Raw genomic sequence first — 25,546 nt, 5'->3', positions numbered from 1 at the left:
TACGAAGGATAAGGGATGAATGTATATCTCTAAAGTATAATATGTTTCAAATACGATTTTTTTTTAGTAATATCAAATATACACATAATAATGTAATTTAATTAATAAATCTAACTAATTATTGAATTAGTTTTAACATTTCAAATTTGTATCAAAAAAAAATAGGGCAAAAATCCGGATCGTTACACATGTAATCTGTAGTTGTACTCGTTTATCAATGGCAATGGAATCTGTATTCTGGAATTCGTCGGATCATATTGTATTTTTCCAACAGAGGCTAGTTATGCATATTGCAGGGCAAGGTTTGGGTAGAGCCGAGATTGGATGAGGATGACCCTAGCGGCCCGTTTGGATGCAGGAAAAGAATTGGGGGTATTAATTAATAAGGGGGATAAGATAGTATGGGGTATTAGTTAATAAGGGATGTCTCACATTAATGTGATGTTTATGGAGGGGGATTAAATAAGAGGTTGTTTGGATGAAGTATTAGAGAAGGGGATTAAATAATACTTTGGATGAAAGATTAATAGGGGTATAAGGAAGAGTGAATGATGTAAAAAGCTGTCAAATGACCATTTTGCCCTTATGCAGTTCCTAAATTAATTATGTATTATGTTTTATATGTAATTGCAAATTTAATTATTCTTTCACAATTTAAGCCGTAATATTTATTTCTACTAACAAATTAACGATTTTAGTATTATTATAGATATATATTTTTTAAAAATTCTGTTTTATGGAGGGGGTGTTATACCCTTATTTAATTTACATTTTTAATTGATTATGAGTGGGGGTGCATGATAACACTCGGGGGCACACATGCACCTAATAATTTTCATGTTATTGTCCTTGTTCTTATCGAACCTGTGTCCCATTCGTTCTTTTAAGACAGAGAGAGAGAACAGTAGAAGAAGAAAGAAGAAAAACTGCGACACACTTCGTTTCTACGATCCCTGGTGAACGCCACGGTCTCGTTGGCCTGGTTCGATCCCTCCCTCTCTCCGATCTGTTTTTGTTCATTCTCTTCTTCTTGTTTCATTGTCTCTGTTCATAGTAAAAAAAAACCAGGGTTTTGAATTTGGGCTGGGGTATTGGGGGTTGGGAGAAGGGGGATTAGGAGGGGTGAAATCGTCCATTTTCGAGGGGGATTAGGGGGGATAACTTATGGGGACCTCAAACCCCAGCCGAAGATAAGACCGCCGATACCCCTTTCTCCGGTCTTTGCCAAGAACGGTGTTCTGGAAAACCCCTGCAGTTTATGGCTCCCAAACGGGGGCAAAGTGTGGGGCCAAGTTCTTACAGATGAGTGAAAAATAATCCCCCTTCTATATGATGCATCCAAACGGGGCCTAGTTGTTAAGGAGTCACTCAGGATAGGCCAGAGCACTTAGAATTCTTCCTTAGGATGACCCTAGTTTTTTTTTTTTTGATAGGCGAGAAATTCTAGTGTTGAGAGCATACTAGTCAGCAAAAGTACAAGGAAATTGTGAGAGGCATATTTTTTTGTTTTTTTGGAGGAAGAGCAAGAAATGCATTAATAATAAAAGAGAGAAAGGTACAACTGTGTTGTCGCTCTTACAATAAAGAAGACACACAAGCAACGAGCGAAGACCAAAGTAGAGCCTAAGGAGCAGAACACACAGTGTATTGATCCGCAAAACACGAAAGTCACATCATCTATGCTATCGCCAGAAGATAAAGGCCAACATGAAGTCTAGGGACGCCGACAACCAGCGAAGGCCAACGAGAGCCTAATGAATGGAACATAGTGTTGAGTGTTTAGGATATGTGTGTGCGACCCGAAACTAGAACCTAACAAAAACAAGTACTCCTTCCGTCCCTAAATAAGTATCTAGCACGCAAACCTAGGCCTTTAAAAAGATGCATTTGTTTCATTAAAAAATTAATTTTTTTAAAAAAAATTAATAGATAGCAATGAATTCTATTAGATTGTGAAAAAAAATTAGATTTTTTAATGAAAAACATGCATCTTTTGTAAAGCCTAAATTTGCATGCCGAACACATATTTAGGGACAGAGGGAGTTAAAAAAAAAAAAAACGAAAGCAACAACACCACAAAAAACACCACCGCCAAAACTAACCGACCGACCCCAAAACACATCAGGCTACAACTAAATTTATTACAAAGCCTAAACTAATGCATCGTCGGATAACATCCTGTCCACTGAAAACAGCCATATTTGAGAGCACACACGCACGCACCCCCTACATACTTAGAGGAGTCTGATATTCTAGCCACGATTCTGTCAAAATCACGTCAAACAATCACTGCATTCCAAGAGTTTTAGGGTGAACGTATCATATGTAAAAATGTTTATGTAATAATAATTTTTTTAAAGGGTAAGGAATAAAATAGTTATCTCAAAATTTAAAATTTCAGAATGAAAATTCAAAATTCAGATTGTGATTCTTTATTCATGTTTTGAGAATTGTTTCTGTCAGAACGTAAATTAGATTCTACACAAAATAACTCTGAAATACAAAATAAGAATACAAATTTAGAATCGACAATCGGGCTAAAAAATTTGCACCTAACACGAGACGAGATAATTGTGGGCAGAGCCTAAATCAAATTGAAATGAAGCATCGTTGTTTTGAAGGGGAGTATGTACAAGAGAGTAGTTAGAATGACATTTTAGGTATTTTGGCTAGCTACGTGCACAAAAAAAATCCTTCTACCAGTTTGCTCTTTCTTGATCTGGAGGAGTTTCTTCATTTCACCGGTGTTTTCCATCCATTACCAGGCATTAACAGGTTTTTAAATCTCACTTCTTCCTATGTTTGGAGCAAAAATTAGGAGTGTAGATTTTTGGGCTTGAATACATTGAACAGATTAGGGCTAGATCGCATCTGAAAAGTAGGGTATTGCGTCTGAAACTTGTTTGTGCGGTGAATGTATTTTTTTTCCGAGGAGTCTATGCAAGGGTGTCTTGAAAATGTCAAATTTTGCCCCATCGTTGCTATTCCGTAAATGGTGTAATCACCTTAAATTTTAGCATATGAAACGTCTTATTGCTTTTGTTCCTTGCAAGAGATAAACGAAATTAGTGAGAAAAGAGAAGAAAGGAGCGTACAATATTTCAACAACTTTCACTACTTTCTATAATAGTAGATTTTAATTAATCTCAGTGAATGAACATTATCATGTGTCTTAAGGGCACACATTAACAAAATCCCTCTCTTATTTGTGAGATAAGAAAGAAGTGTAGTTTCTGACCATTTCATTTGGATGAACAAAATATAGGTGAGAAAATAAAAGAAAACAGACTGCCATATGTACTTTTACCAATATACCCTTCCTTTTATTCCAGCCCTAACGTGATTTCAGTCGTCGTCTCCCTCCACAGAACCAGTCCTGGTTTTGAAGCCCTCACCCATTCTCAACATCAGGTATCTCTCTCTGTCTCTCTCTCACAAATTCAGAATTTTCTGGAGCGAGTAACCAAAACCCAAACCTGAACCCTAAAATGGGTCACAACGAGAATGAAGTGGTGGTCCGGCGTGGCATGGGGGTAAGATCGGAAGAAGGTCACTTTCTCACGGAATCTCGCCAATATTGGTGAGAAACGAAATGGGGGTTGTAAGGGATTCCTGATTCTCACCCTCCCCCTCCTTCTCTCACCATTTTGATCATCCAAACGTGAGAGAGAGTCCCCTCTCCCTCAGTTTCTTTTTTTTTTTCTCCTGAAAGGAGAGGGAGAGATTTCCTTCTCAATTCTATTTAGGTGTTTTATTCCAATTTCAGTTCTGTTATTCCTGTCTAGTGTTTTGCTTACTGTGATGATTGATTGGGGGGGGGGGGGGGGGGGGGGGGGGGGGGGGCGCGGGGTGGGGGGGTGTGTGGGGGGGGACGCTTCGATTTCCAGTTTTGTCTGTGAATCGTTTATTTTTTGGTTGGATGAGTTCGTATGTGAATTGTTTTTTCCCAAGCAGAACAAGTACGAAACAAATTCCGATTTTTCATTTGTCTTGTGAATTGTTCAATTGCATTTGTAGCTGTGGAACTGAGAGAAAAACATGGGTTTCGGCGCCCTAAGATCGATCCTTCGGCCTGTTTCACGGACACTACTATCAGCCCACTGCACCGGTTCTTCTTTCTCTCTTGCAAGGACTCCAGCTGCTGCTTCTGGGTCTTCGTTCTTCGGCGGCGGCTGCCCACTGCACCGGGGTACTCGACAGATGCTGGTATCGAGTGCTTTCCACAGCTTAACAGACAATCGATTCCCTAAGAGAAGACCAAGTGATAAACCTCGCAGGAAAAGGGCCAGCTTGAGACCCCCTGGTTCGTCTATCTTAACCTTCTTGATACTTATGTTTACCAGGCTATTATTTTGTTGAATGATCTCTGTAGGAATGAATGCAAAGTTGATTGTGGCTTGTACAGAATTAGGGTTTTTGTTATGATTAATTACGGTTGATTTTTATTTGATGATCTCTACGTGTTCGGTATGAGTGATTTGGTTAAAAATGGGAAAAAGATTTCTATCCCATGTTTGGGTTGCAAATGAGGTGAGAAATGGGGAGAAGGGAACTTTTTGATACATCCTGTTTTGTTTCTCAACGAAAATAGTGGGAATTGGTGAGAAACAGATTTCATTGGTTGTGTTTTCTAAGAAACAGCGAGATTGCTCATGAAATTCAAATGTTTAATGAGCAAATTTGTTTTGATTAGCATTCAAGTTTATTGGAGTTCAATTCTTATCCTTCCCCAAAAAGTCACTAAAGGTATTGAAAAGGTTTTGAGGTCTTTTTTCTGGTCAGTGACTCAGGGCCTGAGCTTAAGGTTACAGGTGCTAATGTTGGTTGGAGCTTTGTTTGTGTCCCAAAGGAAGAGGGTGGGCTGGGTTTCAGAGGGTTGAGAGATTGGAACAAGGCTGCTATGTCTAACCATCTTTGGGCCATAGCAAAGAAAGCTGACACTCTGTGGTTAAAATGGATACATGAATATGTGATTAAGGATCACTGTCTGTGGTATTTGAAGGTTCCAATTCTTACCTATTGGACTGTGCGAATTTTTTTTTGGCTTCAGGAGTATTATTCAGCCCTTGATTAAACATATAATTGGTAATGGAAAGGACACCTTTTTTTTGGCTGGATAACTGGCATCATCTAGGCCCCCTTCAAGCTTGGTTTGGTGCTAGAATGGATTCTAACTTGTCTAGAAGTTTTCAAGGTAGAGTCAGTGATCAGCGATAATTCTTGGGTTTGGGCAAGAAGAAGGAATGCTGTTATCAGGGAAATAATGGAGTCTATTCCCAGTTCCTTGGTGCCCAATTGTGCTCAAAATGATTCAGTTGTTTGGTCTTTGACTGCCACTGGGGACTATTCCTTGAAGTCAGCTTGGCAGGCCCTCAGAAACCATATGCCTGTAGTATCCTGGTATAATGTGGTGTGGATTAAGCGCATTTTGTTCCCAGCTAGGCTATCATTAAATGGATGGCCATTTGTCCGTTTTCTGGATTTGGCTTAGCATCTGTTTAGGGTAGGCTTGGCCTGCTTTGTTATTTGTTGGTTCAGGGGTATGCCCCGTTGAGGTTGTTCTCTTTTGGTGTTCATGAAATTATTTACCAAAAAAAAAAGAACGCAAATGTTGAAAACGAAATGTCATTCTTATTCTTATCTCTGATGCTTTCCTTTCTAACATATAATACCTAAATACTCCATTGGACTTTGTTGTTGGAATATTGAGAATGCAATGGCAGTTTTGAAATCTAGTGCTGTTGATCTTACCATGGAAATGCAGGTCCATATGCATGGGTTAAATGCGTGCCTGGTGAGCCCATACTTCCCAACCAACCCAACGAGGGCAGTGTCAAGCGACGGAATGAGAAAAAAAGAATGAGACAAAGGAGGGCATTTATATTGGTAAGAGTCCTTCAGCCCCTTTGTATTATTCTTATTATTTGAGTGTGTATGTATTTCGTGGCCATTTTTTAGCCCAACGCTCTTGCTTTATTTATTCCCTTTTCTTTTTTGCTCCTAGAGTCCTATAAAGATCAGATGAGGAAAATATTGGCATATAGTCACTCAATTCAATCGTTTTTTGATTAGTTGGTCTTCCTACTAAAAATTAAATGGGTGAATTATGTTCTCACCTCCCTTGGAATATTTGCTGGCTTGGTCAGAGTGGACTAGAGCAGAACGGAATATACAGGGAATGATGACACTACAAATTTGTATTGTTCTTTTAGTTGAAATCTCACCCTTTTGGGATTCATCTACCTATAAATCTACCTATAACGTCCTAAGAGGATATTCAGCAAAACCTTGAAATAGATAATTTCGGACAATTTGATGGTTTGATGTGGATTTATGTCTGCAAGTGGAACGTTAAAACACCACCTCAGCCTTCAAAGCAACCTTCACATGCCTAACTATTTGTTTTTTTTTTTTTTACTTTTCTTGTTTTCTGTTTTTTTAAGTTTTTTTCTTTCGTTGTTACCTCTTTGAATTCATTAAAGAATGTTTGAAAGGTCTCTTGGAGCATGCCACAAATCCATCCTTCAGATTATCATGTTAGATACCGAACTAAATTTTTGGTGTTAATTTTTGAAGAAGTCATATAGCGATGTTCTAAGGCTCTGCAATGTTTTATTTTAAGGCTATTCATATACCTCACTTCAAGCACAAAATTTACTATTCCTCTTTTGTTTGGTAGTTTTTTCTTCACACGCTCCTTGCTTGCTTATCCTGGAGATTTGCTTGTGAGTGTCCATGAAGATATTATGACTCGTTAGAGAGAGACTCCATGCATGCTGTGGCGGAAAAAATTTCTGTTCCGCCACGTGTTATTTGGAGAACGCTTTATTGCTAAGGAGTTCCAAACCTTGAACCCTGTCACCTGCGCAACACACCAACCAGTCAAGGACACTCTGGCCAGTGGTGTTTGGCCAAAAATATAAGTTAGCTTCTGGAGCGAATTGCCCAAGTAGGTTGGGTTCTCTGCCGAGTTGTTGATATGTCTTATGTCTATGTATGTTCTGTACTGTATAAAGTTTTTCGATCCCCAGCCTCTGTGAAGCTTTGGTGGAGTGTAATTTTGGTTAACACTCAAGTGTTAGTTCTGCTTCCATCTCGCCTCTGAATGGCTGATTTTGACACGTTATAATCATTTTCGTGCACGTTCTCCCAGTGGGTATGGTCGACAAATACATCAGCTGGTCTGGTCTGATGGTCCACTGCTTGGGTCGGCTGCCTTGTGGATATTGTGCTCAGTGCCGACCATTCTTATTTTGTCCTCTCATGCGCACATATGTATTCTCATGGCCTTTAAACCATTAGACCCCCGAAAGGTGAACTTTGGTGATCTGCATGCCAACCTCTGAAATCTACGTCATGAGTGTTAGAGCCTCTACATCATGCCAAAAGAGCGGGGCTTTTCCAATTTGCATTTGAACTTATGAGTTCTTCCCGGGGAGTGTTGTGATGTGCTGGTCGCCCCCCTAACAAAAAGGGGCCCTGCTTGTTGACCATGGTTGTTAACTTTGTGATTGTGTAGTTATAGAAGTATGTTCATCACCAGTATGGCAGATAATAATTTCTAGAGGTTTGGAGGATGAGGTAACAACATCAAAGGTAGGAGGTACTGATGATGATGAGGATCCTGATTCCTAAAGAGGGACCCCAATTGGATCTGTACTAAGGAGCAGATGCCAACGTTCATGTCTAGTCATGTATCTATGTGGGTAGTTATTAATGTAATTCTAGTAAAGATGTGTATATAGCTCTGCCTTTTGAGCTTGGCATTAATCTACTATCTATAATAAATGTGGGAGTTGGATTGCATCTCCTGCGCATACCTCAAAAGACAAATTTACCCTCTTAGTTTATTTGCTCAAACACCCTAAAGCTTCAAAACCCATGTTTTACAGAGGAAACCATCTTCGCCAACCACCTCATCTCTTTTGACTGTGCCTATTCTCTGCCACCGTCTCAATACCACTACACACCGCCGCTGACGAGAGTTTTCAATGTTTGCGGCTCCTATTTGTGCGTATATCTTACACCACAATCCCTTCGGCTCAGATTATTGGCCGCCCAAACTGCAACAGCCATTGCTTGCAGCACGTCGAATATAAGAACAAACGCTATCACAGAGGGCCAGCGGCCTCTATATATTCTTAGCCTTCACCTTCTGCATTAGATTCATCATAAACCAAGTGACCCAGGCTCGAATATTCCGGCAGAGACGTACACAATAACCGGATCCTCTCTAAACTCGAGATATTACTCGATTTTACTATTAAAGACCATTCGATGCTTGTACGAGTATTAATACAGAAGTAATGATCTAGTATTGATCGACATAGCCAATAAAGAAAAGCCCAAAGCTATCGATTGGAATAATGAAAGAAAAAGAAGTTGATTGCTTTTTAAAAGCCCTGGTGAATCTCGATGTGGAGGGAAAATGATTTATGTTTAGTTTGAGCTATGTAATTTGTGAATTCCACTTCTTTTCGTAAATGGTAATTCTACTTGTAAAATTTGATTACCTTCCTTCTCGATAACAAGAACTTAGATTGATGGGCACATAGTGCGTGTTGAGGAAATATAGTCCCACATTGCTTGGGAGTGGAAAGGGTGATCGCACAATAACATGAGGGACCTCTCCACTCATTGCCAATTGGCTTTAAGTTGGATATAAAGTTACCACAGTGGGCATCAACTATATGCGGCTATCATGAAAGTTCAATTCAAAGCGACTGATTTGCAACACACATACAAAACAAGTTTCCCAGAAGGGTATTATATTGCTTAATTTTGGATAGAACATTTTAGAAACTCTCTTTGTTGTTTGAGGCGTCAAACGTTTGTGCATGCTTAATTTCCAGATTACATCAATTGAGATTTGTAGGTAATGACGAAGCATGTGCATAGCACGTGCCCAAGACTAGCGTGTATAAATAATGTGGGTATTGGGTGTTGTGTTGTGCAAATCACTTTCTGTGTATGTGAAAGGTAGCTTGTGTATTTCATGCTTTTTTAGTAATTTCGTCCTAGTGTGTAAAAATAATCCAGTCACATCTCCATAGTTTAAACAACGAGCAATTGCTAATGAAAAGCTCGAGTGACTCGAGAAGGCAATGGAGGGAATTACCACTCTCTTCTAAAACCAAGAAGCACAACCACCTCCACTTGCACAACCAGTACCACCGCTGCACCTTGCGGCATCCGTTGATTTAAACCTCTCAATGATTCATCTGCCAGGAGCTAACCTGCCTGATGTCCAACACCTGTTAACCAGTTGTGGATGAAATACACGTTAAGAATTTTCAAAAACTAAAACCACTAACCTTGCTGGACGTATAAATCCTATTCGGGATCAATAATGGCTGACAGAAGTAGAGAAATTCTTTCAGGTATTAATATTATGATGTGCTGAAGTTAAGAACAATGAGAATTCTACCCTAGCTGCTTATAATTTGATACAAGGCTTGAAGAAGGTGTAACTTAATGAAGAAAGCCGAATTTATACCTTTGACTCACTGTTTCGGGTCGTTAGAGGTGGTATTTGAGCTTCGAGATATAGGATCACTTCACAATATATTGCGTCTATGTGACAACTTTGTATGGTTGTTGAGTTCACTATTTACTTCAAGCTAGTATAACATATATGTTGTGAATTCTGTGGTCAATAGACGAACCTTAGAATGATATTTGATGTTTAAGTATAGTATTTTTCATATGATATTACTTTTCCTGTGTGATATGGTACTTTCTAGCCTATAAATTACTAGACTATCTAATGGGGTCTTTCTTTCGTCTGTGGCAAAAGAATACTTAATACTCATACTGTCAAAAGAGTTTTTTTTTTTTTTTGGAATACTATCAAAAGAGTTACTGAAAGGAACTAATTGAATTGCTAATTATACACCGTTTGATTAAGTTTTGTCCTCGAGAATTTGAACTGATAGACCGATGTAGTTAACTGTAGGAGCGTCAATTTAGGTTGTGCTGTTTAATGTTTATGCACGTACAGAAAACAGAATCCTTTTACATTTAGCAATACTTTGATATCTAAACAAACAATTATGATTTTGCTCCCTGTTTGTTTTCTTTATACCACCAGATCTATATAATGTCTTACAAAACTCAATATGTGCAATAGTTTGTACTTGTTAGCCTTGTTTGTGGAATTGTAAAAGAAATGTCTCTGAGAAGTTGAAGTTTCCACCTAAGACAAGACTATTCAGGGGTCTTTGTAGACTAGACCAAGTTTTTTACGAATAGTTTTGAGATGGTGAGAAATGGCAAACTTGCTTTGAAAATGCTTCAGCACATCTAGTAGCAATTACTCCTAGTTGTTTTTGGTGGCCTTCTCGATAAAGTTTTTTTGCCCCTTGGTAGGTTCTGTATCGTTGAACAGATTGCTTCTGTAAAAGTTTGATTGTCTACTACTTGGAACATGGTTCATATCGGTATGAGGAACGGGACCATGGTACACCACATGCCTAGATTGTGATACGCTAGGGATTGGCTTCTATCGATAACAAAAGTAGGACTTATTCTTCCAAGGAGAAACAGTTAGTCAAATTACTATTATGTTTGAAATTATCCATTCAAAACACATTTCTAGGAGCACAGTGTCCGAATCTCGTACATTTTATATCAAAAAAATTCCAATCTCCCTTTTTACTTTAATAATAGGTTGATTTTTCAACAAACATTGGGGATCCCTATATGTATCGTTTTGGACACAAGTGTACCGTATTTCTGAAGACAAGTACCAAAATGCAGTTCGCTAGTAGTATTAGCATTTACTGGTAACAAAGGTGTGGTCATTGGTGTTAATTTGGTCAGCGCTGCAAAAATAATGGAGCCTAGTTTTGAAGAAGTTTCGAATTGAAGTACTTCATTTTGCTGGTGGCCTCTTGATGACAGACTCATGAAACAAATTATTAAATGTGGAGGCTTTAGTTTGCTAATGCTCCCCTTGTCTAAGAGGTATTTGTTTCTTTTGACCCCATTATCACAATGTGAATTAAAGATGTAGAACGTTCCCAACATTTTGTACATTGTATGCCTACTTTCTTAAAACCATTTCCAGTTGTTTTGGTAGCTCTCAGGTTGGGAAGTAAGGATCGGGGGAGGGCAATCACTCATTCTTAAAACCAGCGTTGTGCCTGTTCCCCCCTTCTTCCTTACCATGGCAAGTCTTTGTGACAGAAGTCACAGAACATAAATGCTAAGACTGAAACTTATAATTATGAAATAATTGATTAGAAAAACTACGCACTCTCAATTTTAATTTGCTAAATGTCTTGCCCTTGGAATCTGTTTGTATCCATCTAATGTAATGCTTTTCCTTTGAACTGTAAACTTGCACAGGCAGAAGCGAAGAAACGGAAAGCACAGTTGCAGGAAGCAAATAGGAAAAAAGTTATTAAAAGGGTGGAGCGTAAGATGGCTGCAGTGGCAAGGGACAGAGCATGGGCTGAAAAACTGGCAGAGCTGCAACGCCTTGAGGAAGAGAAGAAGGAAAAGGTCATGGCTTGATCGCCTAACTGGAATCTTTGAGAGCATATGGTGGTGCTGCTTACAACTTCTTGGCCGCGTAGAAGTTGGACGTGTGAACCTTGATTATTGTTTTTCTGAAATGTTGTTCCTTTTGATCCCGTAGAGTGAAATCCAGCCGCTGGGTTATACATTCTTGTTTTCTCATTTAAATTGACGCCCTTGTGCAACCTGGAAATGTATTGAGGCCTAGTTTTGGCTTTAGCTAGTGCAGTCTCGGCATAACCCTTGTGCAACCTGGAAATGTATTGAGGCCCAGATTTGGCTTTCGCTAGTGTAGTTTCTTTATGCCATGTTCACATCCAAGGGAGTTGTGATGAGAAACGAAAATGGAAGGGGGAACCAAATGAATAACTTCTCCATAAATATACTTCCGCTAACCTTTATGAGAACACAGCATTATAGAGCTGGCTTCGACAATACGACGCTTCCTGGCGTGTCTTGGTATTTTAAACGAATCAATGCTAGAACCATTATGGTGGCCGAGACTGTCTTTTACCTTGGATTATTTTGGTTTTTCCGGGGTCGTGAGTGCGCTGTTCCAATCATGGGTATATCTATATATAAACTACCGTTGACTAGGGATGGGTTTAAGAAAACTCTACCCACAGAACCAGGGAAAAGAATTCATCTAGTCTGCTTTTCCTATTTTGTTGATTAAAATAAATGTTTAAACTATTTAGGCTGTCTAAAAATTTGTGATTATCTCCACGCATGTTCCAAATGTTATCTAAGAGGGTTTCATCAATGCTGTCTAAGTAAAGACTCAAATCAAAAGATTAAGTAAAGACTCAAATCAAAAGATTAGGTCCAGAGATTATATTCAAGAAGGTCCATTTATTTTTCATACAAAATAGTATAAAAAAAATAGTGACAAAGTACCAAAGTCATCAACTTACAGTCTAAGAAAACCAAGAATTCATTGATGAAGAAGATAATGGGCAAGATTTTTGGGATAATTTAATTCCTGAAGAATTGTACAACATTGACAATATAATGGAGGGATGAAATCATTAGTGAAAAGAAAAAAACATCATGAAAGTAAAAAGAATAGTTACTTTTTGTTATATCAGCACCGAAAGAATAATTACTTTTGGTTATATAATGTCATCCCACAATATTCCTCTTTTTCATTGAGAGCATCCCCATCGAATGGTTGTTCTTTTCCCAGTCTTTCATGGATCCGCCTGATGCGGGTCTGGTGTGCCTGCTCGCATAGAAGGGTTAGTTACGCCATTAGGCGAGAGCGTTTTGGCCATAAAACGGCAACCCCAACCTCACCCCTTCAGGGCTGTTTCGCCACAAGAATCAGTAACACAAATTAAACCCAGATAGCGTATGATTTTTTCTGGAATCACTTTCATTCACAAGTAACACCACCAGACATAGTTTGGCATGGTTTTTAGTCATTCATAGCGTGATTTTTTCTAGGTTTGTAACAATTAATTCTGAACTCTGTCATCTAGTGTTATATTGTCTTTCCAAAATACTAGTAGTAAATAAAAATAAGAATCACAGTATACGAGTAGCACTAGGTATATGAGAATCCTGCCTCCAAAGAGATAGTACCAGATAACTATAAAAAATTTTAAAAAAAAAGAAAAAAGAAAAAAAGAAAGAGGTAGTAGCCAACGACAATTTTGTAGTAGTATAATTCCTAATCACGATCAAAGGGCAACTTTAGCTGGTACGTAGCACTTCTCTTCTATTCACATGAAAACTACTTTTCGTGCTCAAACTTGGGATTGATAATCCCCTTACCTGCATATTGGTTATATGTATAATCAGGTCCTTTAATTTCTCTAGTCTGGGCTGTTATCTGAAGGTTGCAGACAAACACTAGTTTTGTACTACTAGTAGTATACTTGTTCAAAAAAGAAAGAAATGAGAGATCACGGTTGTACGGAAGAAAAAAAAGAGACAGATCAAAGAGAAATGCCCTGTGAGAATGGCGGTAGCAACAGCACTCTCGACTATAGCAATGATCACACTACTACCCTATGCCAATCCAGAAACAGCCATGCAAATGGGTCAAGGAATCGCTTAAAGAAACAGGGGAACTGAAATTTGCGAGAGAAATTAATAACTCGCGGGCACTTTGAACAGGACATGCGGTGCCGAGTGCCGAAAACGAAAGCTTTTGGGGGCTTGAAAGAGAAAGAACAGGAAAGGAAATATCGAAGAAAAATAGGAATTGGTAGGTTTTATCAGATGAAGCGACAACCCCCATCAATGCAGCTCTGTAGGAATATGCAGTCAAGATGGACCACTACTGCCAAAAAATACAAACCATCTATAGTCATAACAGAAGATCAAAAATTAATAAACAACCATTAAAAGAAACTCAAGTTCTGTTTGCATAGGCGACATCTTCATCACGCACACTGTTGTAAAATGAGCTTAACTTAGTTATCGCAAGGGCTTCTCCAAACAATGATGCTCTTGACGATTTTGATATCCGAACTTCCACAAAATCTCCAACCCTTGGATTCCTCTTCCCATCATAACAATCCCTATCTGGGACTGGCAAATTAGCAAAAGATACCCTATGGCCTCTGTCGCTCTTGCCAATGAGCTCTGTGTCTGGGGCTCTCTTATTCGGTCCTTCAACTAGCACAAGTTGTGTAGTACCAATTTGGATGTCAAAACATGGACCTGTGCTCTCGCGGAAAGCAGCGATGAGTTCTGTAAGTCTCCTCTGCTTGACGGCATCAGGAACATCATCAACGTAGTTCCTATGGGCATGGGTTTTCTCCCTCATGCTATATGCAAACATGTATGCCATGTCATAGCCTACGGCCTTCACAAGGCTAACAGTGTATTTGTGTTCCTCTTCCGTCTCGCCACAGAAGCCTGCAGAAATGACACCAAATACAGGGTAAGACGTATGGACAAGATACAAACTTGATATTTGTCAATTTGCTCAATCATACATTATATGTTGTTCAATTCCTTGATTACCAGCTGATAAGCAAATGGTGGATGTATATATCAAAATCAAAGTTACTTCGACTCCACAACAATGAAACGATACAGGAGTATCCAAGTCTGGATGGTTTGCTATCTGATAATATATGAGCTATGGAATGTGCAAGCTATACGATAACGAAATAACAATGGGCCATCTGGATCTCTTGAACCTTTTCACATTTAATGAACAGAGAAGAAGAATATACTGAAAAGATACAATACTGGTCTGTTCGGAATCTTCAAAAAACTCTTTACTTTGTTCATACGAAGCGAAGATGATATACTTTCAAAAAATGTCTTTTCAGAATCGTTTTTGATAAATTTAGGGGGGAAAAAAAGTCCTGCACAATCCTTTCAGGAACTATGCTAAATAGCTTCTGACTTCATAAATACTACGGTTCATAATGAAATGCAAAACTTAGTTTTCCAAACCCTTTTTCCTTCTAAAATAAAATACCAAAAACTGAAAACCCAAACAGGAAAAGGTAAAACTGGGTAAGTAAAATTCGAAGTGCGAGAATATCAATTTTTTAAAAGAAATAGAGCATATATCCTTCCATGAGATATCATAGAAATCGGTGCGATTTCCTCCACATTATGTCAAGTGTAATGAAAGCAATATAATAACCTCTTACCACATATGAAGTCACTGCTTAACCCGACATCAGGGATAATTCTCCGGATCTTTTGCACAAGATCTAAATATGCCTCTCGAGAATAACCCCTGCGCATTCTTTCAAGTACAGTGGTGCTCCCTGTTTGTGCAGGCAAATGGATACTTTTGCAGATATTATATCTGTCTCGCATTACATACAGTAATTCATCGGGGAAATCTTTAGGGTGTGGAGATGTGTATCTGAACCGCATCTCCGGAAACTGTACTGCAAGGTGATCCAAAAGATCAGCAAATCGTTGACCCATTTTTTTCACCTTGCACGTACTGGAAAACCCTTCACTGAACTTCCAATCCGATCCTGATTCAACCTCTTCCTCCGCACCTGAAGCATCATTATAACTGTTTACGTTTTGACCCAGAAGTGTCACGTCTTTCACACCTTCTTTCCAAAGCTCTGCCACCTCTCTCACGATTGATTCTACAGGACGTGACCGTTCTCTGCCTCTGGTGAAAGGAACGATGCAAAAGGAACACATGTTATTACACCCCCTCATTACGGAAACAAAAGCACCAACTGAATTTTTTGAGATACGCACGGGACTGATATCAGCATAAGTTTCTTCAAGTGATAGAAGAGTATTGATCCCCTTTTGACCATAGTCTACCTCTTCTAAAAGTCGTGGCAAGTCTCTGTAAGCATCAGGACCACATACCACATCAACCATTTTATCTGCATCTAATATCTTATCCTTTAACCTTTCAGCCATGCACCCCAACACAACAACTTTTGGAGGATGAACAGACTGTGACCTCCCGATAGCGACATTGCTCTTCCAATGCCTCTTTAGAAACCAAAAATAATTAAGCCTCTGCCATACTTTCTGTTCTGCATTATCCCTGATTGCGCAAGTGTTTATAAAAATTATCTCTGCACTCTCCGGAACCTCCACAACTTCACTGTATCCGGCTTTCTTCATAATAGATAAGACAATTTCCATGTCATTGACATTCATTTGACATCCATAAGTTTCGTGATATATGCGGCCCATAGGAAGAGTTTCAGAAGCAGGTACCAGGCTGAAAGCAAATTAAACATCCAAAGCATGAATCCTAACTACTACAACATGCTAAACTTCTTAACAGCATTGATGCCAGCAAAGTTTCCAAACCACAATTATAAGAACACAGTCAAGTCATTAAAGTCAACCAAGTTCCAGCCATTCAAGATTTATGACGATATCAGGCAATGTGCATGAGAAGTTTATAGCATTTATGTCTTGTCTTGTCCAATAGAGAAATAATCTTCTATAACAACAAGAAAGAGGGTTTTGGTTTGTAGCCAATACCTTGTCCACTCCGCCTTTAAGATAGGAAGCACATGGATTGTAAAATGATCTACAATCCCAAGGATGTTAGATTGGCTGGATTAAACATGCAATTAGATTACAAATCATAAGATTGCACTACCGACGTCAGTCCGCAACCATTGGTCAAGCTATTATATCTATCTGTTGGACAAATCTCTCCATAAATCATGAGATGTACAACACCTTAGGTTAGCTGATATGGCTATCTGCTCACTATGAGTCTGGCTGAATAACTCAAACTGTGGGATTATATATCCCCCCCTCGTTAGTCCGGTTTCAATAAAAAAGGCAAGGAATCTACAAATGAGTGAGAAAAAAAAACCTCCTAAACCATGTTACCGCACACTAGGGGTGTTATTCGGTCGGTTCGGGGTGGATTTGCCGCACCCCGATCGGGTTCGGGGTATATAATCCGGAGACCGATCCCGACTTTCACATGTTTCTCACCCATATTTGGGCAATTTTCAACCTTAAGTCAATCACCCATGTTTGGGCCATTTTTTTCACATTTGGGCCATTGTAATTTGTACTTTTTTTTTTTTTTCAAACACCAATTGAAAAAAAAATAATATACAACAAGTATGCTCAAACAATTACAACTTTCACAAGTACTCTTCCACCTTTTTTTTTTTTTTTCAATCGATTGGAAATATTTTCTACACTAGTGTATATAACTTGGAGGAGTTAAAGTAATTTAGAACAGAGAGAGCATTGATTGGAAAATTTTGCAAAAACGTAAATAAATCAAGCAATGAAATTTCAAAAAAAATAAGTAAGAGCCAAAAGTTAACCATTCAAAATTTTGTTTGAAGTTAACAATTCAAAACAATAAGAGCCAGAAGATTAAAACAATTTATATAAATATATATAATATATATGGTTCGGTCGGTTCGGTCCTCGGTCGGTTCGGTTCGGTCGGTATAGATTTTCAGAAAACCGAGACCAAACCGACCTAGGTTCGGTTCGGTCCACCCTAAACCGGAAAAAAACTCCCTTGGACCGACCGAAGACCGAACCGATTGGTCGGTTTTTTTGGTCTTTTTCGGTCCGGTCGGGTTTGTAACAGCCCTACCGCACACCCATGCCATCGAGATCCTGAGCCTCCCCTTCAAGGATGAACTAAACCATTAACCTTTTCCAGAAACTCCATTAATCTACAAGTTCCTATTCCACAACATCAATAACCCCACACACAAAAGAGTGGAAATAGTAATACGCATAAATCGTTACATATTACATTAAGCAAGCACATCTAAAAAATGGCCCTTTACCCTCTCTACGCTGGTTGCGTGGTAGCCCACACCTTGTCATATATTTGCCACATAATTCAAAAACATAAACTCACCAAAAAAAAAAAAACTTTACTCAAGATTTATAACATACGGAGTAACAAACATTAGATGAACAAAAAATCGAAGAGTAGGAAATAACATTTAATTGAGTACTGCTATATACACCGACCATTTTGGACCGAAACCGTACCGACGGCCGCGCGCGGCCGTCTCCGGCCACCGGACGGCCGATCCGAGCCGTCCAAAAATTTTAAAAAAAAAAACCGAGGGGCCCAACGCGGGAATCAACGTCATCCGATGTGTGTAGGGTGCTTGATCTAAACACCCTATTTTTCGTGTATACATATATACACGAAAAATAGGGTGTTTAGATCAAGCACCCTACACACATCGGATGACGTTGATTCCCGCGTTGGGCCCCTCGGTTTTTTTTTTTAAAATTTTTGGACGGCTCGGATCGGCCGTCCGGTGGCCGGAGACGGCCGCGCGCGGCCGTCGGTACGGTTTCGGTCCAAAAATGGTCGGTACACATAGGATTTTCCCATTTAATTATCTCTGCAATCTTTGGAACCTCCAAAACTTCACTATATCCAGATATCTTTATGATAAACAAGGTGATCTCTATGTCATTGGCACTCATTTGGCACTCATAAGTTTCATGTTATCTGCGGGCCCTAGTAAGAGTTTCAGAAGCTGATATAGGGAGGGAAGGTGATCTTCATGCTATGTGCAAACTTCTTTAACATGATAGAGTGCACATAAGAAAACTTTGCCGGAAAAGTTTCCAAACAACAGTTAGAACTTAGAACATTGACCTCAAGTAAAATGTTGAAGCCGGTAAAATAAATACAAATATTTTAAGCATAGTACTAAAAACAATAAGAGAAATTTTGCAGTACAAAGCTAAGATCTCTTGATAATATTGTTGCAGTCTGCCTGAGAGGGGGCATAAATTTTATGGTTTGTCATTCAGCAGAAAAATACAACGTTCTATAAAAACTGAGAAAGAAGACTCCAATTCTAGTACACCATTAGAGGACAAACAATAAAGTTCATGGAAGCCAAATAAAATCACTACCTGCCAAAAGAATATAAGAATAACAACACAGATATTTGAATGATCATTTTGTGAACAGAAAGGAGTGATGATCATCATGTAGTTCTAAGACATACATCTGAAAGCATCTATCTTAATAACCACAAGTGACAAGACCAAAGGGTTGAGGGGAAATTTGGGTGTAAAAACTAAAAAGCCTGCACATTAAAAGAAGCTTTGACTAAACCTGAGACCGGATGGAGTAAGTCAATAAACTTTCATGATGTTTTCCTTCACAGGTTGTTTGTTATGAAGTGGGGGTATAATAGCAGATAAAGTACTATTTAAGGGATCAAATATCTATGACCTACAACATATCCCTCTCTAGCCACACAAGACTACCATATCAAAAGATGTGGTTGAAAAATTGGGATTGATTAGCAAAGAATCCACAGATGTATCATCCAACTCCAACCCCACATTCACTGCCACCGGGGAGCAAGGGAGAAGGGGGTGGCTAAAGGTGTGAGTCGTGTGAACCATCCTTTCCTCGACCAAACTCACTCATTCATTTTGTTCTTCTCTAACCTTGGTTTAACTTTTATTTCCTTCTACTTAAGATAGGAAGCAAATGGAGTCTAAAAAAATTCATACTCTTAACGATATAGTAACCCCCAAATCCAATTGAGTGAGAGAATTAAACTCAAAAACTTTGTCTCTGTGAGCATTCCCCATTAACCAATGACGTCCTAAACCATTATTCTCTACCAGAAATGTCATGTTTGTCTAAGTTTCTATTCCAGAGCACAAAAACCCCACACATAGCACAGTTTAGGGAGAGCAAAACCATTTTTATTTGCTAAATTGAATATAAAAAAACTAACGAATACATGGCCCCTTCGCCAGTACTCACTATCCATGCTAGTTTCTGCTGTATCCCACAACCATAAGTCATATCCCCGAAATAAACTCAGTTCCAATTTTTCAGCCAAGGACGGCACTAGGTATTGGAATGAGGATAGCTAGCACCATCAATTTCAACATATTAACCAAGATATGGAAAACTTATTTCTTCACATTGTGACATAACCCCATCAATTCCTCCTTGTAGAACTTCTTGAGCATGAAGTCTAGGGGTTTCATATCCCATGAAAAAGGATGGATGCACAACTAAATTGATAATTTAGCGCGCGCGCGCACACAAAAAAAAAAAACTGAAGATTAACATTTTCTCCAAATGGTGAAATATAAGGGTTGTTGTTGCTAGAAAAATAGCTTGAATCTGTGTGTGTGTGTGTCTGTGTGTGAGACATTGGCAACCTCTTTTATCTGAATATATCTCATCTCATAGTGGGCCCTACATGTAACATTTGATTTCGGCATTTTGTGAGAGAAAATGAAGAAATAGAATTTGCACCATTTTTTTAATCCAAATAAGCAATAATTCAAAAAATTTATTTTGAATCATTAGCATAGTAAACTAGATGGGGTGGAAAAGTGAGGCCTTACTCGGATAGGGTGTGTGAAGAAGAAGTGAGAGAGGCTTGGGCATTGATAATGAAGTGGTGGAGGGTACGGATTTCAGCGGCGTTGCTGGTGAAGATGGTGAAGATTGAGGAGGATAGAGAGACGCTTATGGAGAAGTTGAGAGATGATGGTAACAACGAAATTGCCGTACTCCTACTCTTGGGCATGGGCACCATGATTTGGGGTGGTAGCAACGGCAAGAGCTTGGCTTCCGTTGTCTGTTACGGTGATGATGATGATGGGAGAGTTGGATGAGACTGAATGAGGTTCGTATGGGTAGTCTGATTCCTAGTGCGCAGTACAAAGCTACAATCTCTAGATAATATTGTGGCAGTCGGCTTGAAAGATGGCATAAAATCTATGGTTTGTCAGATCCAGCAGAAAAATACGACCTTTTATAACAACTGACAAAGAAGACTCCACTTCTTATGTGTTAAGAGGCCAAACAATAAAGTTCATAGAAGCCAAATAATATCACTAGCTGCCAAAAGAAAAAAAGAATAACACCACATAGATAATTGGATGATCATTTTCTAGACAGAAAGGAGTGATGATCATGATGTAGTTCTAAGACATTCTGAAAGCATCTATCATAACAACCACAAGTGACAAGACCAAAGGGTTGAGGTGAAATTTGAGTGTAAAAAGCCTGCACAATAAAAGAAGCTTTGACTAAACCAGAGATCACATAGGGAAAGTGTTTCCCACTTTTCTGCCGCGTAGGCGTGAGCGAAAAATCAATGGCGTGTACGGTATGAGCGCGGGTGTGCCAGGACTTGTCGGCATCCAACATATGAAAGCGTGAGCGCCTTTAATCTGACTTCGTATGTAATGTAATTGCGTGTGACCCAAAGGGTGAGGCCACAAAGAGGTTCGTGGTTTGCCACAACGAAGTGGACTTAGAATTTCCCAACCATGTGAGAAAAAGTAGAGAACATCGTAAAATAAAGACGAACTTTATTATGTCGGAATAATAAAGTTGGGTACAAGGAAAAGTAAAATCTCGAACTACTTGATGAAGTAATTGAGTTGGGTACAGGAAAAGTAGAATAGGTGCTTCGCTTGGAAGACTTTGGTTTAAGCGCTGGGCTTTGAGGTGTTGAACCATTTTTTCTTCTTGAGTTCTCATATTTATAGGCTGAGGTGCTCCATGGTTTTGCATGGGATGGATTTCCCGCCTCTCTCTTGTTGCGCCAAGTGTCCTTGTAACCTCCACTTCATGGGATCATGGGTAGTTACCAGAAGTTACCAAGCATAATGCCCTTTTTCATGGGAGTTGAGGAGACATGGGCGGATGGGCCATTTGATTTTGTCAAATGGCCATGTGTATTCTGCCTCCTGACTTGTTCCACTTTTTCCGTAGGATTCCATCAAATCACTTTTCAACCAACAAGATAATGGGCCTTTTATTCAATTTACATATAAAAGGCCTAATTCTCGTGATACGAACTAATTGGGCTTTACCTCACAAATTCTCACTTTGTAAATTATGGGTTCATCTAGTGTTCGGGTAATTATAGCCCATAGCCCATAATTTCAAGCCCAACACCAAATTAGATTAAAATTAACCGGGCCCAACTAATCATGACCTTGACCCATTAATTTTAACCCAACAAAGCTTTATCTTGTAGCCCAATTTAATCAAATGGCCTTCCGGCGCTTGCCCAGGACTGGGTGCCAAAAACGGGTGTAAACAGTAAGTTCATAAATTTTCATGATGTTTTCCTTCACAGGTTGTTTGTTATGAAGTGGAGGTATAAAAGCAGAGAAAGTACTGGTTAGGTGATCAAATATATACGACCTACAACATTCACAGCCACAGGGGAGTGAGGGAGAAGGGGTGGTGAAAGGGAGCTTTGGTAAACTATCCTTTTCCTCGACCAAACTCACTCATTCATATTGTTCTTCTCTAACCTTGGTTACCTTTTATTTCCTTCTACATCTAAGATAGGAAGCAAAAGGAGTCTAACTAAACTCACACTCTTAAGGATACAGTAATCCCCAATTGAGTGAGATACTTATAAACTCTAAAACTTTGTCTCCATCATACGACACACCCAACATGCTTTAAGAGACCCGGAGAATTCCCCGTTAACCAATGATGTCCTAAACCATTACACTCTACCAGAAAGATCATGTTTGTATAAGTCCCCATTCCACAGCACAAAATCCCCACACATAGCACAGTTTAGGGAGAGCAAAACCACTTTAATTTTCTGAATTGAATATAACAAAACTAACGAATTTATGGCCCCTTCGTCAGTACTCACTCTCTATGCTAGTTTGTGCGGAGTCTGCAACCATAAGTCTTATCCCTGATATAAACCACCTCCAATTTTTCAGCCAAGGACAGCACTAGGTATTGGAATATGAGGATAGCTAGCCCCATCAAATTCAACATGTTAACTGCTAGATATGCAGAATGTATGCCTCCATGTTTGTGAGATAACCCCATCAATTCCTCCTTGTAAGCACCCGTAGAGCAACGAGTCTAGGGGTTTCACATCCCATGGAAAAAGCACGGATGCACATTACATGAAGCAAAACTAAATTGATAACTTAGCACAAAAAAAAACACTAACATTTTCTCCAAGTGGTGAAGCATAGGGTGGTGGTTGTTAGAAAAATAGCATGAATCTCTCTCTCTCTCTCTCTCTCTCTCTCTCTCTCTCTCTCTCTCTCTCTCTCTCTCTCTCATTACTGGCATCTTGCTATAGGTAACATTGGCAACCTCTTTTATCCGTATATATCCCATAGTGGGTCCTACATGTAGCATTTGATTTCAGCATTTCGTGAGAGAAAATGAAGAAATAGCATTTGCACCAATTCGAAATGTTCATTTTGAATCATTAGCGTAGTAAACGAGATGGGTGGAAAAGTGAGGACTTACTCGGATAGGGTTTGGGAAGAAGGAGAAGAAGTGAGAGAGGCTTGGGCATTGATAATGAAGTGGTGGAGGGTAGGGATTTCAGCCGCGTTGTTGCTGGTGATTGAGGAGGATTGAGAGAAGCTTCTGGAGAAGCAGAGAGATGATGGTAATAACGAAATCGTCGTAGTCCTCCTCTTCGGCACCGGCAGCCGTGATGTGGGGTGGTAGCGACGACAAGAGCTGATTGGCTTGGGTTGTCTGTTATGGTGACGTTGATGGTGATAATGGGAGAGTCGGATGGGACTGAATGAGGTTCGTATGGGTAGTTTGATTCCTAGTGACGATAGAGAAGAGAGATTAGGCGCCATTGAAGAGAGAGAGAGAGAGCGGGGAGGTTGGGTTGTGTTGCGTAAGGGAAGGGAAGGGAAGGGAAGATGGGGCAGCGAAGCGAAGGGGTCGATCTGAGTTGGGGCCGGGGATAAGGTAGAACCCGGCTACCCGCACCCGTTTTCCAACGTTTGGGGGTCGGGTCGGGTCTCATTTCTCAAGATAGATTCTTCAATGCCCTGATAGGTTTGCGCGGCCCCATTATTTTCTGTTATGTTCTGTTGGGTTTTGAGAGAGATTTTCTTTAGTAATGAGTGATGAAGATAGATAAATAAAAAATATATATTATAGATCATCTATATAATAAAACAGAACTGCTTTTAAATCTAGTAATCGATAAATCAACGTTCTAAATTTATGTTCTTTTTTGGCATAAATCTAGACCGTTGTCTTAGTTGATATAGTGTTTTCTTTCATCAAACGCTCTACGAAAAGGGGAAAAACGATACGGGAAGAGAAACGTTCTCTCTCCCTTCCACCCTCCTCCCTCTCTCCAACTCCCTCCACCCCTCTATCTTCTTCTTCAATCACTGCCTTTTGTAGCAGGCCGAGCAAAATGGCTCGGTCATTCCAAGCGTGATTTAGCATTACTTTCAACTCCAAGACATCTCTCTTTGGACGTTCGGATCAGCAACCGTAGCCGAAGGTCCCTGTCGCCGAGGTTTCCTCTAAATTACACCTCCTTTAATACTCCATTCCCTATACCTGCTCGGGGTGGAGGAAACGTTCGTTTGGATAGCTGCCGAAGGTCCCACAACATGCTCGATGCCGAGCATGGCTTGGCCGACGATCCAGCTCACCCGCATCAGAACAGTAACCATGGCTATGATGATGATTGTGACGTCATCCGAACGGTTATGAGGACAATGATGGTGGCACATGAAGGTGCCAGCTCATCTTGAAAACGGTTGCAAAACCCTAAACGTGATGCAACAGTGATATCAGCCGACGCGTGTCAGGCGTTGGTGCAATCTTGGAGACCAAGTGAAGGGTTTCCTATAAATATCCCATTATGCCTTCTTGGAAGAGGTACGCTCAAACCAAACCCTAGCTCCCAATCTCTAACTTTTCCTTGCAAGAAAACTGACTCTTGCACCGGAGGGCCATCCCGGAGAACCTCCGGTGTGGTCTCTTAGTCGTGCTTCTTTTTGCAGGACTGAGTAAAGGAGACAGGAGCTAACTCTGAACCACCATTCAAAAAGGACGAACCACTCAAAACGGAGCCCCACAATTTGGTGAACCCGACGTGAAATTGATTCTCAGATCCACGGCGGCTCCTCCACCTCGACCACTTCTTTCGTACTTAAAAACCTCACCCCTCGAGATCTCCACCAGTCTCCCCCAAAGAACAATGGGCGGAGCACCACCACCACCTCCTCTCTTTCAACCCCTCAGTTCCTCTTTGCCCATCACCTCTGAAACTGGTATCAACGCCGCCTCCCCATCTCACCCTCCTGGATTTACTCCTCCTGGCGTGAGCTCTTCCATCCAACGTCCAGTCGGCCTGAGTGAAGATGCTCTAGCATACGTACAAATGCTAGAACAGCAACAAGAACAGACCAACGCTGATGTAGCCCTCCTACGAATGGAAATCGAAAAAATTAAGGCCAAAGAATTTCCAACGGCATCCCACTCCGGATCTCAGGGTCGGCGCCGGAGAGGAAATCTGCCACCCCCTCCTCCTTTGGGTGTTGATGCGCGGCCAAAAAGAATCTCAGTCCACGACCGCCTGGACCCACCATTGACAGACCATCGCACTGGGGATAGCGATCGCCTTAGGCAGCAGCTCTCACCAGTTCATAAACGTCTCGGCAATGGTGCGGGACATAGAGGCAGAGAAGGACGACGAGAGGGGAGCCCGCATACTATTTTCTCAAGTTCATCGGCTGGAGACGAATACTCCCAGGGCTCCCAAAGCTACGATACCGTGGAATTCCAAGACAACGA

At 40.1% G+C, this 25,546-nt stretch overlaps 2 protein-coding genes and 1 long non-coding RNA gene across 7 annotated transcripts; 1 reads left to right on the top strand and 2 right to left on the bottom strand.

The window, feature by feature from the left end:
- The first annotated feature begins 873 nt into the window (after positions 1–873).
- LOC131336157 (uncharacterized) lies at positions 874–11,809 on the top strand. Of its 5 annotated transcripts, none has more exons than XM_058371882.1 (4): positions 874–982; positions 4,018–4,303; positions 5,765–5,886; positions 11,350–11,809. In XM_058371882.1, the coding sequence occupies exons 2-4, from the start codon at positions 4,039–4,041 to the stop codon at positions 11,515–11,517; spliced, it is 555 nt and encodes a 184-aa protein (XP_058227865.1). In that variant the 5' UTR covers positions 874–982; positions 4,018–4,038; the 3' UTR covers positions 11,518–11,809. The 5 variants fall into 5 exon arrangements, with proteins under 5 accessions (XP_058227865.1, XP_058227867.1, XP_058227864.1 ...); XM_058371884.1 differs by lacking the exon at positions 874–982 and adding an exon at positions 2,699–2,775; XM_058371881.1 differs by lacking the exon at positions 874–982 and adding an exon at positions 3,276–3,411.
- LOC131336159 (uncharacterized) lies at positions 886–4,155 on the bottom strand. The gene is made up of 2 exons (XR_009202754.1): positions 4,027–4,155; positions 886–3,421 (listed from the first exon to the last, which is right to left on the bottom strand). It is a non-coding gene; the product is annotated as an uncharacterized LOC131336159 (long non-coding RNA).
- A 1,901-nt stretch (positions 11,810–13,710) lies between the features above and the next one.
- Positions 13,711–23,661, bottom strand: LOC131336156 (CDK5RAP1-like protein). Its single transcript, XM_058371880.1, has 3 exons — positions 23,234–23,661; positions 15,141–16,198; positions 13,711–14,388 (listed from the first exon to the last, which is right to left on the bottom strand). Exons 1-3 carry the CDS (start codon positions 23,578–23,580, stop codon positions 13,880–13,882), a joined length of 1,914 nt encoding a protein of 637 aa, XP_058227863.1. The 5' UTR covers positions 23,581–23,661; the 3' UTR covers positions 13,711–13,879.
- Positions 23,662–25,546: the final 1,885 nt, after the last annotated feature.

The sequence above is a fragment of the Rhododendron vialii genome, chromosome 8a (genome assembly GCF_030253575.1).
Source record: "Rhododendron vialii isolate Sample 1 chromosome 8a, ASM3025357v1".
Lineage (NCBI taxonomy): Eukaryota > Viridiplantae > Streptophyta > Magnoliopsida > Ericales > Ericaceae > Rhododendron > Rhododendron vialii.
Note: the sequence above shows the minus strand (reverse complement) of the source record. Positions and strands in the feature narration are given on the sequence as shown.